Source organism: Gekko japonicus, unplaced genomic scaffold (assembly GCF_001447785.1).
Source record: "Gekko japonicus isolate JY-2015 unplaced genomic scaffold, Gekko_japonicus_V1.1 scaffold501, whole genome shotgun sequence".
Taxonomy (NCBI): Eukaryota; Metazoa; Chordata; class Lepidosauria; order Squamata; family Gekkonidae; genus Gekko; species Gekko japonicus.
The window spans coordinates 374,617-402,104 of NW_015175985.1; the positions used below are offsets into that span (position 1 = coordinate 374,617).

The following is a 27,488-nucleotide window of genomic DNA, read 5'->3' on the forward strand; positions in this document are numbered from 1 at the left end:
GACTGTAAACTGCTCTGAGACCCATTAGGGGTCATGGGCGGTATATAAATCCCATGTAAATAAATAAATAAATAAATAAATCATGGAGCCAACTGATTTAGGAGCGTGTGGAATGTTCAGAAAGTGCCACCCCACTTCACAATTATATATAAGGATACGTCTTTATTATACATAAAAAGATATATTAATAATCACAATATAAACATTTCATATATAAATTATTCAAATATTTAGTGTTTTATTACAGTGGTATTTTTTGCAGTTGTTGTCCTCTGCAGTCAAGGCATGAGTTCTTCCCTTACTGCTTGTCAGGCTCTTTCCTATGCCACTAAGACTCAGCAGCAGTAGTTAACCAAAGCTCTGGAAACTGTACGAAATGCAACCTGGCAATGGCAATGTATAGCTAGTGTACCTGTCTGTCTCCTCTGCCCTCCTAGAGCAGTTTGCTCCTACCCCTTGCAGCTACTGTCAGACTTGCCCAACAGGGACCTTCTTGCTCTCATGCTTCCAATTCTGCCTCAATCCACAGCAGGGCTTCCCTTCCAGTCACTGGAATGTATCCCGCACAAGCCTGATACTCCTTTTTGGGTGCAATCTTCAAGACAATTTGTGCTTCCCACTTTGAAAATGTGAGCATGTTAATGTTTAAAAAATCAACTGTTTAAGCTATTAAACACGCTATTTAAAACAAAATCTACATTCCTACTGAAAGGCTCAGTGGCCAGAATCATCTATTGTATTTTCAAATTTAAAGAGTCAGAAGTTTAGAAACCACCTCAATGTTTAAAGCACATAATCATGATTTTCGTCAATTAGATACTCTCTCTCCACGTTCCCTCTATGGCACCAAGTCTTCGGCATCTGGTAAAGGAAGCCATTCTAGAAGACAGAGGCTCACTTCAGGCATAAGTTGAAACCCTAGTTTGTGAAACCAAGATTCTCCTTACAGGTAATCATTCAAATCCAGGTTTGCACAGGCAAATACTGGTTTCACATTTCCTCTCTCTTCCACTGAGAACAAGACGATACCCTAGCCTGCAACACAGTGAGGGCAGCACCAGGAAATATTACACGATTAAGGCAGCTAGACCATCACACAAAACCATAATTAAGACTACCTGTGGATGGTAACCCAACTTCAGATCCTACTCACGTAACCTAAATAATCATATTTCATAGAATGGCCCACATATGGATGATCATTCTAATTATGATGGTGGTGGCGGAAAGTGCTGTCAACTCCAGTCAACATGGCTATCACCTAGGATTTACAAGGTTACAGATGTTCAGAGGTAATGTGCCATTCCCTGCCTCCACTTTGCAACCTTGGGTCTCCCATCCAAATGCTAACCAGGGCTGACCCTACTTAGCTTCCGAGATCTGACGAAATGAGGCTAGCCTGGGCAATCCAGGCCAGGGCCATACTATTATTTATTTAAACTTGTATCCCGCCATCCCTACATTTGTAGGCTGGTGGGTACCAACCAATGCTCCCTCTAAGCTGCGGAGTCCTGTGAGCAAAAATTCTACTTTGGGAGCTCCTGGCATTAAAGTTGTGAGCAAGCGATTTGGCTACTGCATGAATTAGTTGGCTCTGGAGCCATTCTTCCTGAGCTAAGACAAAAATGTGTGAGCCAGAGGCTAAAAAACCCATTTAATTATCTAGAAAGAATAGTGGGGAGAGCACACATGCACCATACATAGTGTCTTGATAGAAGAAACTGAGTTTGGAAACAAAAATTCCTCACTAAAACTGCTAAGAACTTAAACAAATAAAAACACCAGGAATTCTATGAATGGAACTTACAACAATTATTTTTTCTTTAAAAAATAAAGGTATACAGAGAAATCCAGTTTGGATTGGGACCATGGTGCAGGGGTAAGGATTTTTCCAATGTCTCTTTCCAATCCAATCGGCCCCATAGAGCTGCTATTTGCCCCACTGCAATAAATTCATATCATCTGTATAAATGGCAAAAACATCCCTAGGGCCATTTCAGATCTGTCAGATGGCACCAAGGGCTGCCACCTGGTGGAATGAGCTCCCATATGAGATCAGGGCCCTGTGGGATCTATTACAGTTCCGCAGAGCCTGCAAGATGGAGCTCTTCCACTAGGCATCTGGTTGAGGTGACAGACATCCCCCTCCCCTAGCCAATCTCCCACCAGTAGCCTGGATCTAAACAGACATCGGGGTATCCACTATTGTAACTTAATTAATCTGAGTGACATCAAAATTGACATCTTGTTTTACATGGTATTTTATGATTCTATTATGTTTTGAACTGTTATTTTAAAGTTGTTTTACATTGTACTGTATTAAGATTGATATAAGCTGCCCTGAGCCTGCTTGTAGGGAGAATGGGATATAAATTTAATAAATAAAATAAAATAAACTCAAACCCCTTTCCTACATGTAGCAGTCTCAATTCAGACTGGGTCCCCCACATTCCTGATTTTTAGAGGAAAAAGAAACACTGAAAGCTCCATTCTCAGAAACCCCAGGGTCACGTGAGTTTGATGCCTAAAATTCAAGTCCTATTTGCCTGAGGATTTTAATGTGCATATTTGCCGAGATGATCCATTCATCACTGAAGGTCTGAGACCACAATCCAGTTCTAGGTTAATTTAAAAAAAAACAAAAAACAAAACACTTGGACACAAAGTTTGTTCCATACCTTATTTTTTCATCGCAAATCCACTAGGCCTCCTTGCCTATTTGTCTGTTTTGATAACAAACTAAGAAAAGCAGAAATTATTCATGGCATCATATTTAGACACAGCATATCCTAACCAATGTTCCCTCTAAGCCGTAGTGTCTTGTGAGCCAAAATTCAACTTTGTGAGCTACTGGCATTCAAGTTGTGAGCAAGCGACTTGGCTACTGCATGAATCAGTTTCCTCTGGAGCCATCCTTCCTGGGCTAAGACAAAAATGTGTGAGCCAGAGGCTACAAAACTATGAGCTAGCTCACACCAACTCAGCTTAGAGAGAACACTGATCCTAACACAGTAATTTTACTGTCAAACCTAAACTCCAGTCATCTTCTAAAAACTGGGGGGACACCTAAATGTGATAACCATCCAGACTTCAGATCTGGGGGGGGAAATAAAAATCAAGAATTTGTAGCACAACTAACTATACAAGACGAGACCATTCAAAAACAAGAGTTGGCAACTTGCCCACAGAGATGTAGGGCAACCAAAGATTTTGCCACATATCAAGGAAATCAGATAGCGGCACTAGTAAGAACCTCATCCGAAGACCCTCAAAAGCTGATGATGATGCTTGCTAGACCATGCAACACATTACTGATAGCTACATAATACCCAAGAATTTGGGTATTTTCATTCAGACTCCCCACAGAATACAGTGAACTTCAGTTTCTCAAATAATATGAAATAGTAGCAGCAGTAAATAGTAGACCAGGCCAACATGCTAATTCATAAATTAGCCAGCAGGAAGTCTTTGTGAAATGTAGGAGTGCTCCACCCATTGCTAACTCCTATCTTCCATGAGTCAGAAGTTTAAGATGTATCAAACTTCAGACTGCAATAATTTCCTCTGTAAAGAAAGCCCTTCTACTCCATAGAAAACTCAGAGAGTATTGTCCAGCCAACTTGCCCAGACTTGTAACATATTACCAAAGGAAGGATTTGAAGACATTAAGAAGGACAAAAGGATGCTTTGAAAGGGTGTTACATATAAATCAACAGTTGTGGAACCAGTACTGAAAGAGGACATTTAAGAGGAGACAGGGCAGAATTCTTGCAGATTCAGAGCCATGCCTGAGCTTAAAATGGTTCCAGCTACGTATCTCACATGAAGTGCTAAACTGAGGAGTCATTCCACAGAGTAAGACTCTGCTTGTTTTCAGCACCTTTTTTTTTCAAATTAAAGGAGAAAAAATTGACAATTTCTTATAGAGATATCCAATACTTTATTGTATCTGTGATTTGGCAGAGGGCCCACTGCTATCTGACCCCCCTAAAAAAAAGTTGAAGCAATGCTCACTAAGAAGGAATTTTTAGAAATTTGACCCCTAAGGGGATCGAAGGAGTAAAATGTGCTTCCCCCATTGCTTCCTATGTGGCTGCCAGGCTGCTGCCTTCTTGCACCCCCCACTCTCTGATTGGTCAGCTCCACAGTTACAGGAGGCTGCAGAGAGCTAGTGACAGTTGAGGAAATCAGGAATGGCCAACCACCTGTAAGGTACAGCACAGCCTCCCTGATGGCTTCAAACACACTCCCCCCACCTCCTACAACTGACAGGCAGCTGTCTGTCAGGTGCAGCAGTGGGTGCAGCATTCTTAAAGTCATCAGGGAGCCCGCCCCAGCAGTAACACCTTAGCAATCCTGCTGGCCCAGCCTCCACAATGGCTTTAGCCACACTCCCACCCACTATGGAAATATACCCTAAATTTGTAGAAAGCTGGTTTCCTGTATTAGGTTATTTAACTTCTCACAATGTGGGTTCTAGAAAATTGGTTCATATAAACTTGCTTAATATCTGATTGCTCGGATGTTGTTTTGAATGCGTAGTTATGTGTCACTTCTTAAATGTAACATAAATGAGAAGCATTTTTGAAAAAATGGGGGTATGCCCTGCACCCCCCCCCAAAAAAAATTAAATGCCCAGGCTAAACCCCTGCACCAAGAAACCCAAAATAAGGGGAGTGCATTCCTACCATGACATCAAGCCCCACTACAAAGAGATTTCTGAGAAACACAACCCCTAAGGGGATAAAAAGGGGACAAAATGTGTTCCCCCAATTGTTTTCCATGTGCCTGGCAGGCTGCTGCTTCCTCCCACCCCCCACCCCCATTGGTCAACTGTGTAGCTCAGAGTTCTAAGGTAAAACCTGCCTGCTTGCACTACAATCTTCTCCATTAGAATTCCTACAACAAATGTTACATTTCAAACTTCACATCATCAGTATTATAACTGGATTTACAGAACTTAAATACCATAGCGAAGCACTGGTATCAGGCTAGGTAAAGGTAAGGTAAAGGTTTTCCTTGCTCGAAAGCCAGTCGAATCCGACTCTAGGGATGCAGTGCTCATCTCTGTTTCCAAGCCGAAGAGCCAGCGCTGTCCGAAGACATTTCCATGGTCATGTGGCTGGCATGACTAGACGCTGAGGTACACGGAACGCTGTTACCTTCCCACCAAAGCAGTACCTATTTATCTACTTGCAATTTCTTACTTTAGAACTGTTAGGCTGGCAGGAGCTGAGACCAGAGATGGGAGCTCACTCGGTCATTCAGCACTTGGGTCTACCAGTCTGCAGTTCAGCATCCTAACCACTTGAGCCACCGCAGTCTAGTTATATATAATTTGGTATCTAACATGAGAGCTCAGGATTGGGAGGGGACACAAATACTATGAGATCATTTTTGGAATGAAATTCCATTTCAGAATATACTGCCATCAGTCATTTCAATCAAGGAGACAGTGTTTATTTGTGTGTATTTGTGTGTGTGTGTGTGTGTGTGTGTGTGTGTGTGCGTGTGTGTGAAGTTCTGTCAAGTTGCAGCCAATTTATGGTGACCTCACAGGGTTTTCAAGGCAAGAGACTAACAGAGATGGTTTGCCATTGCCCTCCTCTGCATAGTGACCCAGGTATTCCTTGGTCTCTCATGCAAATAATAACCAGGGCCTCCCTGCTTAGCTTCCAAGATCTGATGAGCTCAGGCTAGACTGGCCATCCACGTCAGGGCTGGATCAACCCAGGAATTGCATTGCCTCCAATGTGAATATTGTGCTTTGCCCCTTTTGAAAAGTGTCAACCAGCAGGTGACTGATCTACATGTACACAATAATTATACAACAGAAGTACAACATATTTACCTAAACAATGATAAACAGGTACTAGTTTTACCAGGTCAATTTGACCAGCTATATCCATTAATGAAGAAAACGAGCAGCATCCTGTCTCCAAGGCTATGTTCCCTCAACTTGCAGATCCAGGTATTTTACTCCACTGCCTCCAGTTTAATAATACAACGCCTGCTGCACTTGCACGTTGTGCTCTACTTCGGCTGCAGCCCAGTTGAGCAGGTCTGCCCAGCAGCAACCATTTCCAGGGAGTGGTTGGGTTTTAATAAGCTCTTTGCTTCACTAGGATCATGCCCAGGGGCCAACATCACTACCACAGCTTCCTTCAGATTCACCAGGGCAAGAACAGAAAACTAAAATAGGCCATTTTCACAGAGCTGGGAGAAGGGCTGGTAAACATAAGGCTTCCAAATGTAGCCCACAGCACCCCTACACCAGACACCATAAAAATATTACTGATACATCTTCAGGGCTAGAAAGCAATACCTAATTAAATCAAAGGGGCTGACCTAACAGTACCTGCTATAGTTTGCCTAAACAGCTTCTATGGCAGTCCATTTAAAATTAGGTGCACAGATGCTAGGAAATGTGAAATTTGTAATTTACCTACAGTAGAAGCAAAGGGGAAAAACCTGGAAAACAAAGATATTTAAGGCTGGTAGGATGGGGAGTGGCAATATTCTCATGTGAGAGGGTTTTGAAGGCAAAACAGCAGCATGTTGGAAAGAAGCTAAGTTGGAAGGGACTTGGAAACTGCACTGAGTCCAGAGTTTTAGCCGGCAAACTGTGAGGGGCTACATTAATGTTGATGAAGGGATTGTGACAGTCACAAAGGGCTAAGATGTCACACTGTTGTTAGACTGTGAAATTAAAAAAAAAACTCCACAGACCACAAAAGCTCACAATTAAATAAATAATGTCATTTTTAAGGTGCCACTTACCTTTGTTTTCTTTTGCTAGAACAGACTAACAGAGCCACCCCTTTACAATCATCATAAGAAGGTGTTAGATTGTAAGGATTTTTAGAAGCTAATCACTGCTACTACTGCTGCCTCCTATCAAAACCAATGATGAGGGCAGAAATAATAGGTGCACCCTGGCCCTTGCTTAAGAAAGTACAGCCCTCCAAACCTTCTGAGCTTGATGTCTATAGTACACAGTATACCAGCAGCACCTCTTTTCTAGCTAGCTTTGCTGAAGGTTTGTTTGTTTTTTAAATCAAGGAAGAATGACTGTGAATTTATTTAAAACATTCTTATCCAATATTTTCATGCAATTAGGACCCTCGAGGCAGTGAACAGATGGGGAAAACATGAAACCAACTTTATAAAAACCCCACATATAATAACAATTTAAAACACAAAAAGGAAGAGTGTCAATAAAGGAATGCTAAACAAAAAAAGTCTTCACCCACTGGCAGAAGATAACAGTGGAAGGGGGGTTTCACTTGAGGATTCTACTGTGAACCCAAGACTGTTACGTGTCATATGCATCAAGGATTTCGCTGCCCTAGTAGTGGAACAAAATCAGAAATTCCGTCTATTAAGAAATGGGAAAACAAACGCCAGGCCAATGTATCCTATCTAAAACTAATATGTGACGTTTTACATACAGTGGGGTGAATCCAATCATCCTCTAAGGAGACTTCCTCCAACTTAAGTGCCTCTTTCTCCAATGGCTATTAAACTATGACTGGAAAAAAGCATTTAGGAGAGCACAGCATAAAGCAGGGCAACCCAGGGTCCTGTGCCAAGTTGACTGCTAGAAGATGGTGGGCCAGGGAATCCAGGAAAGACTGGACACTGAAGCTTACCAACCATCAGATATCTGATGTGGTCAAAACACACATGGAGGCTTTGATTGTTTAACATAATAATCAAATCAGCTGAGATGGCTGTAAGGTATACACAAGAGCTAAAGGAGGTCTACCTATAAATTATCAACAACTTTAGAAAAGACAGCAGGGAATTAATGGCTAGTAGAAATGTACCTATCTCTCACATCAATCTAAGTGGGCAGCATGTTTTATAAAACTCTCATGCATCAAAGAGGCATAAAATATAAGCACCCTGTTAATCTTGAACTATAGCAATCCTTCGGTATGCCAAGAATCAAAAGTATTTTTTTAAAAAGCTATGTTTGTTAATTACAGTTAAAATACGTAATTAAAAAAGACTATACCAGGGGTGTCAAACATAAGGCCTGGGGGCCAGAACCGACCCGTCCAAGACTCTTATGCGGCCTGCAAGCAACCAGTATACGTGAGGGAACAGGAGACTGCTTGAGGGGAGTGGGCAGAGCCCCTCCAATTGTGGCTTCAGCACGGCGGAACAACCTCATCTGCAGCAGTCAAGCAGCATGGGAGCGTCTGCCCAGTGCTGTACTGCTAGCTCTCCAGTCTGCCTATGTGGGTTTTCCTCTGCACCCTCCCCCAGCCTTTGGGGCCTTGCAGTGAGGATACACCAACTCGGAGTTTACCACCTGATGTCCTTTATACAGTTTATATCTCCAGTTCCTGGCATTATGCTTTATGGCACACATGGCCCGGCCCAACAAAGTGACATTTATGTCAGATCTGGCCCTCATAATAAATGAGTTCAGCACCTCTGGACTATACATTTTAAAGATTTATATCTATCCTTCCCACTATTTAGATTTTTAAGGTGCCTTACAAATAAGTTTGAACAAAGCTGCTTACAGCCTCAGCAAGGGCAGGCTTCCACATGTAGATCTCTCATGCTAGAACAAACAAATAGACTCACTTGACCTAAACCTGATGTCCATGCCAAAGGGCAAATATACCACTGGTGCAGGCTCAGCTGTGAGGCAAAAAACAAACTCTTCCTGGAAGCACCTCCTCCTCAGACCACTGTGGGAGTAAAGCAGATGACAATAGGCACATAGGATTGGTCAGGGCTGCTCCTCACAGAGACAGGAGATTTGATGACAGAAAGAATTACTGTCCTTCCTGAACAGTGTTTCTGGCTGCCTTGGCCCAAGCAAGTCGCATAATGGATCACAATGTCCAGGTTGGGGAGCTCTGGGTTGCTCATGCCACACTAATCCAAATCCAAATCCATTTATTGGCATAAAAAGAAAAAAGGTACGACATGGCCAGTTTACAGAAAATTACAATTATAAAAACCATCAAGCATCACATAAAAGAGCTAGACTTTTGCTCCCTGATTGTTATGGCAACCAGAAGGTACCTTGCAACTGAAGAAGGCAAGCAACAGATGCTTGAAACCGTTCTGCGTGCGTGTTAATATAACAGCATCATCAGCATAAAGCAATAAAGGAATAACATGTGACCCAAGTTTAGGGGAATGAAGCCACACTAATGTTTACAGCTAGTTTGATTAGTTAGAAACTTGTAATACTTGCAAAAGCTCAGGTGCTACTGAACCAGAATTGATATGTCAGTAGCCTGCTTGGCGGGAGCCTTTCCCTATCACTATATAGCTCAGACATCAACTGCGGTGCTAAATGAGGTCGTAAACTGGCCTATATAGTCAGTCCCATTAAGTTTTTTCCAATTTTTAGGTGAAATGTGGACTTCTACTTTGTTTTTACAAACCTCATTTTTGGAGCATCTTTCTCTTTCACTATATGATTCCAAAAAATTAAAAACCATGGAGAATGAAAGTGATGCTATCACGGTGCTTCACAGCCAATCATACCTGGCAACTTGAGGATGCTATTGAAGGCAAATGAAGCTATCACACTGTCCTCATTCTGAGGCATGGGGAGGAATGTGCTCCACTGCCAAGCCCACACTTCCTGGCTTGCCACACTACTGGCAGTTTCAGAGTTGCATGGCAAGATTTTCATCCTGATCCACCTCTAGTCATGTGAAGTTCTACATGACTAGTGGCAGCAAGATGCCCTTCCCACTAAGTAACCTAAAGCAGACAGGTAACATCCAGGTTCATATCTAACTACAGATTTCATCCATTATTATAAATGGCATTTGTTTCCAGATGAGGACCCCCATCACCCCCAATCTGATACAAGTTAGTCAACCACATGCTGGATCTAGGTGAGAGAGCCATCAACCAAACTGACTTAGTAACACACTCCACTTTCTTTCCCATACCTACCTCCTTGCAAATGTCTCCTCTTTTTTGCAGAGACCTAGATTCCCTTTGCTTCAAGAGAAAGCACAAACTTATAGCTACTGTTCTGGGTCCTGAAAAAAAGAGTTGCTGCAAATTGGCATTCCTCCCCAAATGAGGCTTTTTCAGTTCAATTGATCCTTGTCTCTACAGTGTTGTATACTAATAACACAAGCACACCTAAGTACAAAAGAACAGCTACCAGGCTCATCCCATCTCCTCTATCTAAGCACAATGTTGTATCATTAAGAAACTTACTTTTTGGAAACAAACTTTTAAAAATAATTTCATCTTTAAAATCTACACTCAGTATAGTGGAAGACTGTTTTACCTCCAGGTAGTTTAAGCTAAAAAACAACAACACCACATTAGAACTATCAGAAAGTCAATACAAACACTCCTGTCTTGTCTTCATTATCCATAAATTATAACCTTGTAATTTAGCACTGACTGGGTCAGTTGTGTCCAATTACATTTACATCCAAGAAACTAAGCACATCACCCACAATGAAGGGACAAAGCCATATGCATTGCAGCCAAAACTTTCTGTACTATGAAAACTGCACTATATAACTCACATTCTACCTTCTGGCCTTAAAAAGGCATTATGTCTTTTACATTAGAAAACACCCCCTTAAACTTGAATTTTTATTATTAGGACTTTGGCCCCAACACATCGATCAACATCACTACAGAGACACACTAGAAATTATGCTATATGCCGCAAGGCTTTCAATAGCGTCATATTGGAAAGACCCCAACCCCCCCACTGACCAAGTCTGGTTTAGGGAATTATGGGATCAATTCCTGATGGAAAGCATCACCGACAAACATAACTGTAATGCCCGAAACCCATTGGTATCTAAATTCACTGCGAAATGGTTCCCAGTACTGTCTTTTCTAGAGTCAGAAGAATTCATCTCTTCCCAATGGAAGAACTATATCAAATGGATTTAATTAAAACAAAACATCCTTTTGTTCTTTATATTTGCATTTAAATTATTTAGACAAGCGTTTTACCAATCACCTTATACTTTAGCATTATCTAATTTTAGAACCCAGTTGTTAATCTACAACCATAAATTTTAGCTCATACATCTTTTATCTCTTATGATATGTATAGGGATACTCTCAGGAAATCAATTGTTATTTTTACGTTTTTTGCCAATTGTACACAGTTTGTATATCATAACGTTTTTTGAAACAACATAGTTTTGTATAATTGTTAACGTGTTTTACCTTACTCTCTATCTCAGGGGTACAATATATTTACCCCTTGCATGTGTAACCAATGTTGCATCCCAACTTGTCATTATTATCTCATTATCCTTCTTAATAAAAAATTGTTATTAAAAAAAATAGGGGGGCCAAAAGGAAACTTAACACTGGGAGTTTGTTATCGCCCACCAGATCAAAAGATAGAGGAGGATTATAAAATGATGAATGAATTAAAGATAGCAGCTAGACAAAAAAGAAAGAAAGAAAGAAAACAAAACAGGAAGAGAGCACCTGAAAACTACACTATGGAGGCTATACTTGTGGCTCTGCCCTTGCTGTAAGAAAATCAACTGGCTGGGTTAACTCCACCACAGCACAGGAAACAAGAAAAATCGGCCATGGCAGCAGCAATGGGAAGGGGGAGGAGGGAGTGGATGGTCAAGTGGAGCAGGGGATGGATACCCAACCTCTGAACCAGTGTTCCCTGTAAGCTGCGCTGGGCTGTGCCAGTGCAGCAATTTTGGGGGCCCAGCACAGGGATTTTTAGCCCAGCACACAGGCCCGAGGAGTGGGTGGCCCTGTCCTCCCAGTCCCACTCCCAACCATCAACTTGCCAGGCAAAGGTGGCTGACTCACTGGCTGTTCTCTGGCTGGAGATCTGCTGCCTGGCTGCAGGGCATCCTCTATAAAGGGAGGTGCTTGAAGGGCCCAGCCCTACTTTCGATTTCAACTAAGACTCCAGGAAGAGCCCTCCTGCTGTGCCAGCTGGCTAGTAGTGGGAGTCCGGGACTTAGTGCCACCCAAGAAGATCTGTTCGTCTGCCCCACGGGTCATCTCAGGTAAGTCTCTCCCTTTCTGGGCTCCATATGTGATGGGATGGCTGGTTTTTGCTTCCTGTGGGCCGAGGATGGTGGCAGGGGAGCAACTAGGGTAGCAAAAAGCCATAATTGTGTTTGTTTTGTTTTAACTGGGGCTCCACGTGCGCCCGAGTGCCTGGGTTTTGCCTCCCGTGAGACCAGCATGCTGGTAGGAGAGCCAGAGGGGCACGAAAGCCCATTGCGTTTGTTTGTTTGGGGGGGTGGAAGGAGCTGGCCTCCACGTGTGCCCGGTGCCTGAGTTTTGCTTCCCCTGAGATCAGCATGCCGGTAGGAGAACTGGCGGGGCACGAAAGCCCATTGTGTTCATTTGTTTGGGGGGGGGTGAAAGGAGCTAGCCTCCACGTGTGCCCAAGTGCCTGAGTTTTGCTTCCCCTGAGATCAGCATGTCAGTAGGAGAGCTGGCGGGGTGCAGAAGCCCATTGCATTTCTTTGTTTGGGTGGTGGTGGAAGGAGCTGGCCTCCACGTGTGCCAAAGTGCCTCAGTTTTGCTTCCCCTGAAATCAGCATGCCGGTAGGAGCGCCAGAGGGGCACAAAAGCCCATTGCATTTGTTTGTTTGGGGGTGGTGGAAGGAGCTGGCCTTTACATGTGCCCAAGTGCCTGTGTTTTACTTCCCCTGAGATCAGCATGCTGGCAGGAAAGCTGGCGAGGCATGAAAGCCCATTGTGTTTGTTTGTTTGGGGGGTGGTGGAAGGAGCTGGCCTCCACGTGTGCCCAAGTGCCTGAGTTTTGCTTCCCCTGAGATCAGCATGCTGGTAGGAGAGCCCACTGCGTGCGTTTGTTTGTTGGTGGAGGGGTTTTGAAGGAACGGGCCTTTAATGTGCTCTCCCCCCTGCAAATTGGCTAGATACAGATCACCTGGAGAATTTAATGAGAATCAAACAGCACATGTCTACTGGGAATAATATTAATACTGACAATGTTTTCAAATTCTGGAAAACCGAGAAAGGAAGAAGAGAGAAGTCCAATTAAAACATTTGCTGTAATGAGACTTGATACTGTTTTCAATTAGAATGTTTAAATTATTCTTGAAATGTAGTTTAAAAATTCATTCTGAGATTCTCACAAGGTTATGGTTACATTTTATGTTTGTATGTTTTGTATGCTCGTAAACTGAAATTTAAAAAAAATTAAAATGTATGCTGGCTCACAACTTTTTCGATTTGGCTCACAAAGAAAACTTTTTGCACACAGAGCTTCAGAGCTTAGAGGGAACATTGCTCTGAACACTTACTTAACAAGATTAAACTATCACCCACTCACAGATGTGATGTAAAGTCACCTGGTAGTAATACTCACAATTTATTTTCATGGACGGTCCTCTGCATCTGGAATGTCACACTGTGAAGGGAGAAACTACATAGATAATCTCCAACTAAAATGACTCTTCCATTTAACTAAGTATTTGACTGCTCACTTCTGGCAAGCTTTAGCACGTTTCTTCAGCAAGCAAACTCGGGTTAATTCAGTCCTGCCATTCCCAGACAGAAGTTATCATGAGGACAAAAGCACTAGCAGGAAAGGCAGGCGGGGGGGGGGGAGAGAATGCTGCAGAACACAGGTATTCTCACAGTCTCCCAGAGACAATCAAGGCCAGAAAAACCCAATCAAGCATTATCTTACATTGCATACTGCAATTTCTTCTACTGTTTCATGACCCTTTAAAGTTGTTGTTATGATCTGTGTCTCACTTAGAAATTATTTAAGAGGACTTAAAACTAGGAAACATGTCTGTACTGTGTCCTATTCCCCTTGACAGGAGATTAACAACTCAGGGGGAGAAACAAAAACTTGCTTGTTAGAGGGCACAAACATGACAAGTTGTTCTGCTCCACAGCTCAGATGCTGAGGTAACATCAAATGTAAGGCAATGGATGGAAACACATGAACTATAGCTTCAGGCTGAAGTAATATCAGGTGCATCTCTACACCCTCCGGGCTCAACTCCTACACTTTTAAGTCCCTCCCATTGAAACAGCCTCCTTTAGTTTCACTTAGCAATCAAACAGCAAACAGGTACTTCTCTCTCAACACTGACAGCAACAGTTTAACAGCCTTGAACACCTTGGACTTCAGCTGCCAGTCTCACAGGTACGTGGACTTTAAAAACCAGCAACTTTTTAAAAAAGAGTTAAAAGTAAAAGCAATCAGTGGAGCAAATGTATGCCAATTAGGCTTATTTACTGGGCTTCTCTTGCACTTTGCTTTCCTTGTAAGAGATGTAACTCCTGTTACCAGAAATTTAACAAGAGATAAAGAAAAATAAATCATTCTTTTCATCTGTACAAAGAGTTTTGGGTAATTTCAGTTCACTTGTTCACTTTTTAAAATACTATTACTGGTACTTTCCAGGTTAAAACTCTATTAAGAACCTATGATTTTATTTTTAATGTAAGTCTTTGTATGTTAGCTTCCTTATTTAACTTTTTATTATTTGTTCTACTTATGTAGCTCTCCTTAAAGATTGATATAAATAAGATGCTAAAAACTTTAAAGGCATTCTAACCTTTACACAAACTGGGGAGAGTATTACTTCAATTATTATATTTATCAAAATTATGTTTTTCAGCTGATGAAAATGTCTTTATTTTATTTATGGGCGAGGGGAAAAATAAAACCTTCAATACTAATTTACACTTCCATAAGAAAAGATTAGGCTAACAATTATTCAAAATTATTTCAAGATATCTTGAACAAAAATTTCATTGTTAAAACTTTTGCAAGGAGGCAAACATTTGCTTACTAGCTATTTGCGAACCTTAATCTCTCTTTCTGCCATCTGTTCTAAATGCCTATATTTATCCTTTTGTTCATTTCATTCCTCTGTATTTTGTATAAAATCAAAATTATAAGGATTAAAAGTTCAGTAGGGAGGAGGATTAATCACTGGAAGATCTAAACTGGAATAGAACTCACAAGTCTTGTTCTTGAAAAATGCTGGATAGGTGACAATGGCATGATTCTGAGTTATGCAATAATGCCACATCACAATATTTTAATCACAGCTTGCCCTTCAAAATATGCTCCACCCCAGTGAGGACTCCCTGACAGCCAGATCAATATCACCAAAAAGAATGCTGCAACTGCAACTGAGTGTGTGCGTATTAATATGCTTGTAGAAATGGTTGCATAGACATTCATAGCGATGACCTATTAAGCAAAATAATTATACCACTGTCTGCAGTTGAAATTATTTTGAAACTGCCCCTTTAAATTTAATAAAGGCCACTGCTTAGCAAACCAGTGCAACAATACTCCCCACAACAACAAATACAGAAGTTTCCCCTATTTCTGTCTTTAAGATAAAAAAGAAAAATGGTTGATATATGAAACTCCATACTTTCATGAAGAAGTGTCAATCTATTAAGTAGAACCACCCTTAGCATAACTCAAATGAGTAATAATAGGGGGATGGGGAGGAATGTCAGAAAAATCTGTTTGTTCCTGTTTATCTAAAATTCATTCTATATCATGCTAAGTTAGCTCATGCTGATTTTCCTTACAAAAATACGCAATGAGCATTTTACTGTAGAAGCTCTCATACACCATTCAAATAAATTACTTATATTAAAGCTAGAAGCACAGTTACAACAAAAGCCTGATCCTATGTATGCTTACTCAACAACAAATACAATTGTGCTTATGACAAAGTAAATGTGCATAGGATTACAGCTGAATAGTTACTTTGTATGCAATGCTTGCCTTTTGTTATTTGAAAACTTAGCAGTGAAACTAATAATTACAAAAGGGTTTGATTATTGAGCATTCTGCTAGTTGGAAAAGATCTCTCTCAATCATATCTTGGAAACCGAGCTATAAGGAAGCGAACCCTTCCTCAAAAAATTAACACAAGTCTGAGTAAGCCTGAGTAAGGCATAGAAATTACAGTTTTACTTTTGATACATACTTAAAGTTAATAAATATGCACCTGAAACACACACATGGCTCAGTAATCATTGTTCCTCAAGAGGGAATTGTGACATCCTGCAGTGCACATTTTAATTTTTTAAAAATGTGAATCTATCTCCACATACTAAAACAATACAACACCCAGCACATCAGCAGAACAAATGAAAATGTATATTAAATAATGAATAAATACTCCTGTATTTTTTGTGCGAATACAAATTCAAACTGTTGGTGAACACAGCCAGAACTGGATAAACCAAAGGACAGTTTGTTGTGACAACAGTAACTTTGAGCATTATTTGCATTCAGTCTTACAAGCCAGTACAAAGGTATAATAGGTAAAAAGTGAACTTACCAATATTTACAAGTCTTCCATTTTGGTTATACACCATTACCCACAAACTTAACCTGTAACTATTTGAGAATTTTAATGATGTTGCCTAAATTAATGTGTGTATTATATGTGTGCAGTAAAATCCCTCCCAAAATTGACAAACTAAGAAACTAAATTGGTTTTAAATATATATTCCAAACTACAATTCTATTTTAAATAATTTCTATGGCTGGGACACAAGGAACCGCACAACTAAGGGCCACTGGGCTTTTCTCAATCAACCTCCTCATGTGCTACTTTGCAGACTGCTTTTTAAACTAAGAGGACTTGCAAAAACAGGTTCAAGTGTATGCTAAAATGTGGGGGGGGGGAGTAAAAATCCCACTGAGGGTTATTTGGGGCAAGCCTGCATCAGAACCCACCAGAATTAGCCTCTTGATGCTTCACAGAAAACACTAAACCAAACTACTATATACCTTGATGCTCTAAGCAAAATCTCAACTGCTTACAGTTATTTGCAAAAGAATACCCCAGTTAGTTTGTTGTAACATATAAAGATTACCAAGTTAACTGCTCTATGAGTGTTCATAGGATAAAACCTACATTATAGGGGTTATGAAGTATATTTGAAAAAGTAGGGACACCTAAGAACGGTCATGCTACAAATAAATACATTCATATTTAAGTGCCCTATATCTCTATTATTTTATCACTTACAGTCCTATCAGGCTAAATATGCTAACATTCACATTTTGAACAGCAATTTTTGATGAACATTTTGTTTGGTTTCTAACACACACACATATCCCTTCAAGACTGGTAATGTGACAAGTAGTATTACTGTAGTTTCGGGTAACTCAGATACAGTATGTGGTTTTGCAATAGTCATCATTTTGATAATGGTGCTTACAGTTCATGATGAAATCATCACTTTTTAGATCTCTGCCATAACACATCCTGCAAAATCATGAGAACATGACTCTGAGAGATTCTCACGCCTTCAGAATCAGGGAACATAATGGAACAAGTCAATACAAGCCCATCTGACTTATCTGCTGAGAAAAATCACCAAACCTGTATTTAAAAGTATCCACTTGTTTCATTTCTTTAAGAGAAAGCAAGTGGATCATATGGCCCTATAAAATCAATGATTTTTTTTAAAACTCAGATTTACATCTAATGTTGCAGTCTGCTAAGAACACATGCTATAACTAACTAGACAACAAAAAGTTGTGTAGTTAGTTATAAACCATTTCTTATAGCTATTTACCTTTATAGCTAAATTTATTAATCTAGGCAAAATGAGAAATTGGGGGTAGGGTGTGCTACTTTAAGCACTCAAATCCTGGATCATTATGGGGTGTTAAAAGTCATTCACACAGGTTGGTATTAAATATTTGCTTAGGCGGCTTTAAAAGCTTGTTTGCTCTCTAGTGGAGCTGGGTCAGCTCTCCAGGATGGAGTCAATCCCACTCCACCCTACTTCTCCCCAGCAAGGAATCTCTTCCTCTTTCCCCAGCTGGCTGGACCGGATTGCCCTCAAGCCTCTGCTGTTGCCAGGTCCTGCCTCTCTCCTCCTTGTCATCCACCTACAGTTCCCTCTCCCTCTGCTTTCATCTTTTCCCAGTCACATCGTTAGTGGCTGTTCCTCCACTGTTGTTTAGTCAAGCTCTCTTTAATTAAGTCAACCGGCACAGCAGGTAATAGGCACCCCTGAACTTCAGGTCAGTTAATTAGGCATGTATCTCCAGACATAGGGGGCTTTCCCCCCTTAAGGCAGTCATATTTGCAAGATATGAAATTCTTCTGTATTAGCTTCACCTTCCACATGCCTGGAATCTGTTATTTTAAAAGGTGAGTAGTGAGATGACCAAATTTGTAGATGCCACCAAAGTATTCAGGAAGGTGAAACCTAAAGCAGGTTGCAAAGAATTCTATAGGAAGTGGAAGTAAATGAACAACAAAATGGCGTTAGATTCTTTGTTCTAGAGTGCACTTTGCCCTAATGTTGAATCTTAACTTCAGAGGTGTTATGGGGTTTGAATTGGCTGTGACTAAATCACAGAAGAGATCTTGGGTTCACTAAAAATATGAACAAAATGCAGAAGCTTAAAAAAAAAGCAATTCCATAACAAAAAGATTAGGAAAGAGATGGAAAATAACACTATAAAACACAGACATGTCTTATATATTTAATGCAGCTGTATTTTATTTATTTTTATTTAGAGGAGCTATGGATATATTTCTATTTTTAAAAAAGAACTAAGTTAACAACAGAAATAGACAGCTTAAATAATAAATACAACATCAACTAATTAATCAAACCAACATCAGTATAAAGAGCACAATACCATACACCTCAGGATTATGTACTAAAAAATAATTCAAAAGCCTTCCAAAGCAAATGTTTTTAAGTTGCACCCTAAGGCCTGCAAGCTGTACCTCCAGGGCAGCAAATGAAAAGCTCTTTCCTGCCCATCACACCGTGCAGGTTTCCACAGCATCTTCAGAACAAGAAGAGGTCCACTGCTGTGGAAACGTGCACAGTTTTCAAAGCACATTAGTCCCATTAATTCCATGTAGACCAAACAGCCCAGAAGTCCAAGGCAGATAAAAAGGCAGTCCGATAAAGTGCTTTTAAAGAGCTAACATAGAAGAGCTGATAGGTGGGCTGTTCTTCCGTCGCCATCTTTCTGACATTCCACTTCGGCAGCACATATACAAAAATTGGAACAGTTTCCAAAGCAGTTTCAAAGGCAATTCCCCATCCACAGAAAGCTAGAGTAATCCAATCTAGAAGTTAACAAGTCATGAGCAACAGTGGCCAAATTCACTTTCTCCAAAACAACTGCATCCTGAGCAGATAAAAAGGCACTTCTGCCATCTGCTTATTCTGGCACAATTATGGGTCTAGGAATGCTGCCAAACAGTAAATACTGCAACTCCGCAAATACGTATGAATTTTGTGTACCGTTTTAACAATTCCATCTCCAAAATGATAGAGTTGGAAAAGGTACAGAAGAAACTAATAGTCAGGAGTTAGGACACCACTCCTATGTGGAAAGATTAAAGCATCTGGATGACAAAGGAGGAGGCAGGACAAAGGATTATATCATTACGAATTCTGTAGACAGAATGGATAGAGAGAACTGCCACCCAATGAGCATGATCAACAGCATGTTCAGGAACAACAGAAATAACAGCATTGTTAACTTCTGGAATTCAATGCACAAGTTAAGATGGTATTTTAAAGGTGTTAGAAAAAATCAGGGAAAGTAGTTCTAATAGGTATTTATGGGCAAATGGAACTTTCAAATTCAGAAGCAGTATATCTCTAAATATCAGATTCACTTTCCTGCTTGTAGACTTCCTTGAGGCATCTACCCAGCCACTACTGGAAACAGGATACTGGACTGTCAATCTAATCCAGCATTTTTTTCCCCACAGTCCAGTATAACGTTCCTGACTGTGGCTACCCAGATGCTTCTGGGAATTTCACAGGGCAACATTTGCAAGAGCATAAGTGTTTGCGTAAGTTCTCACATTACAGCATTTCTAATGGTAATAATTATATTCATTTTTGTGTTGCAGTTCCTAATGAGAGTGCTGTTCTCTCCAGAAAAAGAACTGGCTTCAAATCAGTATTTCAGGAACTTCTTACTTGGTTTAGAAGGAAACCTGGAAAACTTAAAATATCAATAAATTTAAATGAAAACAGAGAAAGCTTAACCTAATAACTGAAGAAGAAAGATGAGCCTTATCAAAGAGCGTAAGCCTAAAAAGCCTCATTATATTCCAAGGCCTCCAGGAAAACCATTTAAATACAAGTGTTTTCAATGCCCATTTACTTGCAATGAAAAATCACACCTTTTCAATCACATGAAGTATGGGCTCTGCAAAAACTCAATTACTTTAGTGTCTGAACAGGATCGCAATCAAAGCATTAAATGTTCAAAATCTAGTTCCTTGGAACCAAAGCAGATCAATCAGGCAGACCCTGCTGCCAAACCAACTTCCAGCAAAGCTCTCTTAAATCTGGACTCTAAGCCTCAATATGCTTTTGCCAAAGATGATGCCAAAGAAAACATGGACATTCAAAACCAAGCAACTGGTAAATCAGTAAATGGGCAAAAAACATTGATTCAGAAAGAATTAATTCCTGTTAGTAATGAAGCAGCAAGTACAACCAATGTGCAGCCCAGTCTTGAGGGCATTGTGAGACCCTCTGCTTTTGTGCCTGTAGGAGAGCATCGACACAGTAAAGACAGTAATATCTCTCAGCTGACATCTCTTTCTGATTCAAACAAAAGCTCTCCCTTCCACACAAAGTCAGCATTTCATGCTCCAAACCATGCATGGAAAGGTTCAAACCTTATCACATCAGATTTTACTCATAAAATTCCACCTGCAAAAGGTTTTGCTGCCATTCCATCTTATATGCAGCCTATTATTCCAGAGTATCCACCTTCATTGTATGAGCATGGATTGGCTATCTATGCACCTTACTTCCTTCCAGGTAACTCTCATGAGTGTGAAAGTTCAATCCTCTCTGTCTATGGCTCTCAAGATCAAAGACATTTTCTTCCTCACTCTGGACCCCTCCCTAAACCAATAAATCCAGCAACTTATGAACACTACAGATTATTTCAGCAGTATCATCCCAATCCCCCAGTACCATATGGATTTTGTAGGCCAACAGAATCATCATTTTACAAGCTTCCACATGTTGCAAATATCAATAGAGATCCAAGTTCTCATTTAATGGAGGAAACAACCTTGCTGTACCCAGTTTCTCCAAGCCCCACCAGGTTACATCTGTTGAATTCTCATAAAAAACCAACTGATTATGAAAAAGAAGTTCCTTTGCTGCAAACCAAAAGCCATTCCAAAGAAGACCAAAATGAACGAGAAAATGTCAAAATGAGCCCTCGTGCTGGAAGTGCAGCAACAGGGTCACCTGGAAGACCCAGTCCAACAAACTTCACTCAAACAAGCCAAGATTGTGAAGGACTGTTTGATCTTTCCAACAAGTCAGTTTCCATTAGTATTAGCAAGTATGATCAACCTCAACCAGAAGGAAGTTTCACAGCATTCAGACCTGTGAAGAAAAGTACTGACCAATCCACTCAGCCTTTGTCAGATGACAAGAGAGAAAACACACCCAGAAGGTAAAAAAAAAATCTTCTAGCCTATTTCCCCCTCAAATTCTATAAAGGATTAGGATACTTTGCATGGAAACTCTCAGGGTATAGTTCATTACATATCAAACTGGCAACAACCAGCATCAAGGAAAGTACGCAGGTTACCAGATTTAGAGAAATCAGGGCAAACAAAAAAGTAACTAGAAGTGAAGGGTGAAAATTAGCAGCTAATTGGAAATATACTTTGTAGGATGGTATTTGCATCTTTATTTTCAGATTTATAACATTATTTCATTTATAGCACGATATGCATGTTTACCTGAAAGTTCCATTAAGCTAAAACACAGATCACTCATAGACTGAGTGTGTCCAGGATTACAGTCACAGATAGGTAGATTCCAAGGGACATGGAGCCGTTAATTTTTTGTAAAATTGCTGTTAATCCGTTCTGCGATGGGAGGACAGGGAGAGTTATAAATTATATATATATATATTAGGAATGGGCATGAACCAGTCCATGAACCGGAATTCGGCCTGAACTTGGGCCAGTTTGGAGTTCGCAAACCCATGTTTGGGGAAGGTGCCTTCCCCGAACATTTACCAGACTTATGGCTGGTTCAGCTGTTCGGGGCCAGCTATTTAAACCTGACAGCTGAGCTGTATGGGATCTGCCGGTCAGCTGTTAGGTTTAAACAGCTGGCAGCCTTTTAACCCTTTGGTTAAAGGGGGAGCGAAACCAAAGGGTTAAATGGCTGCCAGCTATTTAAACCTAACAGCTGACCAGCAGACCCACCAAGCTGTTAGGTTTAAATGGCTGTGAACCATTAAACCCTCTGATTACACCCTCCCCTTCAAAGATGGGGGGAAGCAAAACTGACAGGTTAAATGGTTGTGAGCAGCTGTTCGATTTAAATAGCTGCGAGCCATTAAACCCTTCGGTTTTGCTCCCTCCTTCAAAACGGGGGGAAGCAAAACCCTTCCCATGCATTCCTCCCCTCTTTCTCCTGGCCCCAGTGAGCCATAGCTGTAAGAAAGGTGGAAGGGAAGTCCCTCCCAGGGTGGTCCCTGCCCCCTTTCTCCTGGCGGTGGCTCGCCAAAGATGGGAGAAAGAGGGAACCAAACTCATTGGAACAGCTCAGTTTCAGTGGGGCCCTTTCAGTTCAAGGTTCAGTAACCCTAACCCTAATATTTTTACTACTTTTATGTGTCAAAGAAACCATATAATGGGTCAGTCCAGGTCCATTTTTATATATAAACATGCTGATATCATTTTAATTTCTGATGTGCTGATTTTTAAAAGGTTATTTAATATAAAATGTTTTTTTTATCACAAGCACGATGAACATTTAAAAAACAGGCAGTGAATCGCCTGTGACTTATCAGGAATGAAACTTAAATCTGTCATGTATTCAAATCAAACTTTACTCATAGTAGCATATGTACCCTGTATGTGCATTAATGAATTTGCATACTTGTTCTACAAAACAACCCATAGCACTTTCTTCTGATAGTTTACGTCCAATCAAATCAGGCCATTGTGTAGGTTTTGCTGTAATACCATGTAACCTTGCAATCATGAAACTGAACAACACAACTATTATTGTGTTTAATTTCACAACTGAAAACTTTGTTTTTTCTTCTTTCTAGTGGTAACGTCAGTAGTGAAAATGAAAATCTAGAACATTCAAGTGATGGTAATGAGGATGCCCTGTCCAATTCTGATGACGACACAGGAATAGCACCACTTAATCTTTCTAAGAAGCCAGATGCAATCAGTGTTCAAGAGCATATGTTCAAAAGCAGTCTCCACATGGAAACCCAGAATTTTGAAGAACTGCAAGAAATGCCTCTAAATCTCTCTGTAAAAGACAGCTGTAACATAAAATCAGCACAACAGAACTCACTGTGTATAGTTGAAAACCAGGAACCTCTAAAAACGGAAAATGAAAGACTGGCCACTGAGGTGTGCAGCCTTAGAAATCACATGGACAAGGGTTCCTGCAATAATCCTCTCATTGTGATGCAAGGGAAAGAAGTTCAGGAAATCAGGACAATTGACAACTGTGATGAGCAGAAACAAACTGCAGCTGTCGCTCTCTGTCAGTTAGCTGCCTACAGTCCTAATAAAGTCCAAATTGAAAGTTCAGAAAAAAGTAATCATGAGAGCAATTCTCAATATACAGAAATTACTCCTGAATCTTCGACTACCCAGGACAATCACTGCAGTCAAAAAGCAAAAGGACAGAAAAGGACCAGTCAAAGAGAAGGAGCAAAACTGCAGCAAGGTGCAAAAAAAGTAAGAACAAATGACTGCAGTAGAGTGTTTACTCTGAGAAAAAGAAACAGAGTATCATAATATTTCACTTTCTAATACACTATTAAGCAGCTTCCAACTGCACTATAAGATCAGAACACCAGCTTTTCTGGCATTGATTGTTATTTTTCAATGTGGCTGATTTGTTTGATCAATCCAAAATATAACGTGCAATTATAAACTGTCCTTAATTTTGTATTTATATTGTAAAAAAATCCAGATATCCTGAGTATAACCTGGTTTTTCTGTTTGTACATTTAAATGTAAAACAAAGTTAATTTTGTGTCTTTTAAGTGCACTATGGTGGATGACTCGTATCTGCTTTTATAACCCAAAAATGTAACCTTTAGAAAAAATTATCTTATTCATGACATATTAGTATCATAATATGTCTGTGACTTATTCCAGACATGCCTCTTTTTATGAAGTTGTTATTCAGTAAGGTTGTTGATTCCTCTATTATTTAACTAAGTATGAAAATTTTATATGTTTTTCAACAGCTGTGCTCTGAAAGACAATATGCTTTGATACCTGGGATGGGGAGAACTTGTATGAATTCTGGCTAATATTCCCATTTGCATCAATTTTATATGAAGTCAAATGGTAGAAACATTCTGCAAATCTTCTTTATGACTTAAGCATGACTCTTTTTATTCAAAAGCAGCTAAGATGGACAAATATGAAACTGTTTTAACCCTACAATTTTAAACACTGTCGCAAGCTGAAAAGGTACTACAATAGTGTAATCGGTAGCACTGTATACAGCAGCAGTGGCAAAGCAATTTATCAGTTTAGCAAGACTTAGGACAAGAACTCAATAACCATTTACAGTGGTAGGATTCCACTGTTGACAATACAACACTGTCAATGAAGAGCCATCTAAATGTGGCTCAACTGTCTTTGTGCATTCTTCACAAAGGGATTATTTAAAGCACACTTTAACAAGTTTTATTTAAAGTCTTGGGGTTTGTATTTTCAAAGGAGTTCCAAATGTTGGAGACTGGGAACAACGCTCCCATACAAATGCTCTCTTGCTTGCTGGACAACATCTTTGGAATCAGGCACCTAGACCGTTATTTATTTTATTCCCTTTCAAGAAACAGAACTACTGGTGAAGATTTTATTGCTATTGTGGGCATCCATATGAATTTTAAAGCACTAAACAGTGGCATGCTACTTTTTTCCTTTGGCAAACTTGCTGAAAACAATTTTCATTTAGCAATAAATGCTTTGTCTTATACTTGCAAAATAGTCATTACAGTATAAATAAAAGTGTTTACATTGCTTTTGTCTTCCTATGTGTCTTGCAAAGAAAAATAAAATCAAAATCTGACTATAAAGACAAAACTTGTATACTTTTAAGAAACACCTGTTACATTCCACAGAAAGCTACAAGCTTGTGAATATTCTGCTAACACTGGGAAGGATACAACCAACTTTCCCACATAACACTGTCCAATTCCCCTCCTTACCACAGCCCATTTCATATAGTTTTTATCCATGCAGGTCCTATGATCCTTGGTGTAACCTTTTTTGTGTAGTCAAAGGGGACCTTCCACCTTTTTGAATCAACAAAAAAGCTGAATGGATCCACCCTATCAGCAATACTATTTAATTCTGCAGCATTAAGAGCACTTTAGAGCAAACAAGTAATCTGAACCTTACTCATGGGGCTTACAATGTCATCAAACACAGAGGATTAGTCAAATGTTGTCAGGTAGGTAGTGAAAGGCAGCATTTGAAGTGAAGCTAGAATAGCTTGATAAAAATTAGCTCATGAAGTAGTACTTTGAGAAATGTGGGGAGGGATGTTCTGAGCAAATGACTGCTACAAAAGAGATGCAAGAAAGTTTCTGGAGGAAGATGAAAGGTGATACAAGAAAGAGAAAGATGTAAACCTTGAAGAGGATGCTGAGATTTAAGAATGTGCAGGTACATACGATATAACTGAAACAACAGAAGATTTTAGAATTATTCTGGTTCATTAGAAAAGGAGAAAGGGGCAAGAGGTAAGGTGAACAAGCAAGTGGTAGACTATTTCATTGATTATCAGATCTCATCCAACTGTTTTAGTTCGATGTACACCAAAGAGAGCAGAATTAGCATAGTAGAGAACTAGTGTGCCATAATGGTTTCAAAACTAATCCTGGATATTTATCAAATTTTTAGGATTGCTGTCAATGAGATAATGAAGGATATGTGAAGGAAGTAGCAGCACATTTGGCAACCACTAGAATATGAAAGCAGAAAACTGCAGAGTCAAAGGGTATGGCAAGTTTGTGAGCCTAAAAAACTAGGGGAGTGTCTCCAACAGTAACAGCAAGTTATGGGATGTAAAGAGGTTTTGATAGAAAGATTAGAAATGCCAGGGCTATTTTTGGGCAGGAACGCACAGGAATGGAGTTCCGGCTGGCTCCTGAGTTGGCCACGCCAAGCAGGAAATCATTAGCATAATAGGCCACACCCAATAGCAGAAACTCATTAGGATTGGCTACATTAGGGGTGTGTGGCCTAACATGCAAAGGAGTTCCTGCTACAAAAAAACCCTCTGGGTTTTGACAACAAACAAGGTAAACAGAATAAAAAGGGAAAGGTGGGTGTGGCTGGATGACCACACTTCTGGTAACATGGGGGTGTGGCCTAATGTGCTAATGAGCAGTGCTGTCAGGGTGTGGCCTAATGTGCTAATGAGTTTTGCTGTTGGGTGTGGCCTATTATGCAAATAAGCTCCTGCTGGGCTTTTTCTAAAAAAAGAGCCCTGAGAAATGCTATGTTTGCATGTTACCCTGGATATATCCAGGGGGAAATGTCAGCAAGACATAAAAGTGAGCAAAAAGTTAAAATGTACATACAATTAACATGTGAGACATTCCCAAGAGCTGTCAGAAACATTTAAAGTCTTGCATGACTTCAGTCACTTCATCATTAAACATATTATTCTTTTTACATTATGAAACATTCATAGGACCTTGCCAAATTACAAGAAACTTACCTTCTGAGAGACGGGAGGGTAGTAACAACCCTCTTCTTCCTAATTCAGCCAAAGCCAAACATCCGCCATGCCAAGAATTGTCTGTTTCCTGGAAACTATAATTTTAGAAAACAGAAAGATTGTGTTCAAGCTGATGCTTCGTTTTTGATTTTCAACATATGTATTATCCATTATTGTCTGTCAACATGTTTGCTAAGGAAGTTTTATACTATGCTCAGCTGTGCAGCTGAGCACAGGATCAAGTTCAAGGATCTCAAAGTTTCTACAAGTGCCAGGAAGTGATCGGAAAACAGCTAGTAGAAATGACACAACCTCAGCCATACCCTGTACAACTGCTCCTTTCCCCCTCTTATTTTTCCAGGACAAATGGTTCTTAAAATACACTTGTTCGCTAATAGATGCAACAAGCATTACTCAAATCTGAAGTATCCATCTTAATCCACAAAGAAGCAGGCATGCACCACAGATTTAAGGACTGCAAGTAATCCAGAACCGGAACAGCAAGTTCAAGCTAAAGGAGTACTGGCAGACACAAAGAGATTACACAATACATGGTGATTCTACACATCAGTTGTAGTCTTTCAAAATACGACAATACAAAAATCTTAACATGTTGTTTGAATTAAAATGCCAACAGTGAATAAACAAACCCTGGAGTGCATCTGAAGTCTTAATTCTCTTATTTGAAAAAAGAACAAAGATAATAAGAAGTTTGTTTCATGATTTACACAATGATTTACACAAAACTC

General features: G+C 40.1%; 2 protein-coding genes across 2 annotated transcripts in view; one reads left to right on the forward strand and one right to left on the reverse strand.

Annotated features, from left to right (window-relative positions):
• The window catches only part of TBCD (tubulin folding cofactor D), a 380,958-nt gene that overhangs the window by 247,589 nt on the left and 105,881 nt on the right, over window positions 1-27,488 (reverse strand). The window contains exon 14 of the mRNA XM_015426300.1: window positions 26,740-26,834. Within this exon, the coding sequence (XP_015281786.1) occupies window positions 26,740-26,834 (95 nt within the window). The remainder of the gene's footprint in view (window positions 1-26,739; window positions 26,835-27,488) is intronic.
• On the forward strand, window positions 14,072-25,070 carry ZNF750 (zinc finger protein 750). The gene is made up of 3 exons (XM_015426301.1): window positions 14,072-14,140; window positions 19,884-21,460; window positions 23,081-25,070. Exons 2-3 carry the CDS (start codon window positions 20,043-20,045, stop codon window positions 23,787-23,789), a joined length of 2,127 nt encoding a protein of 708 aa, XP_015281787.1. The 5' UTR covers window positions 14,072-14,140; window positions 19,884-20,042; the 3' UTR covers window positions 23,790-25,070.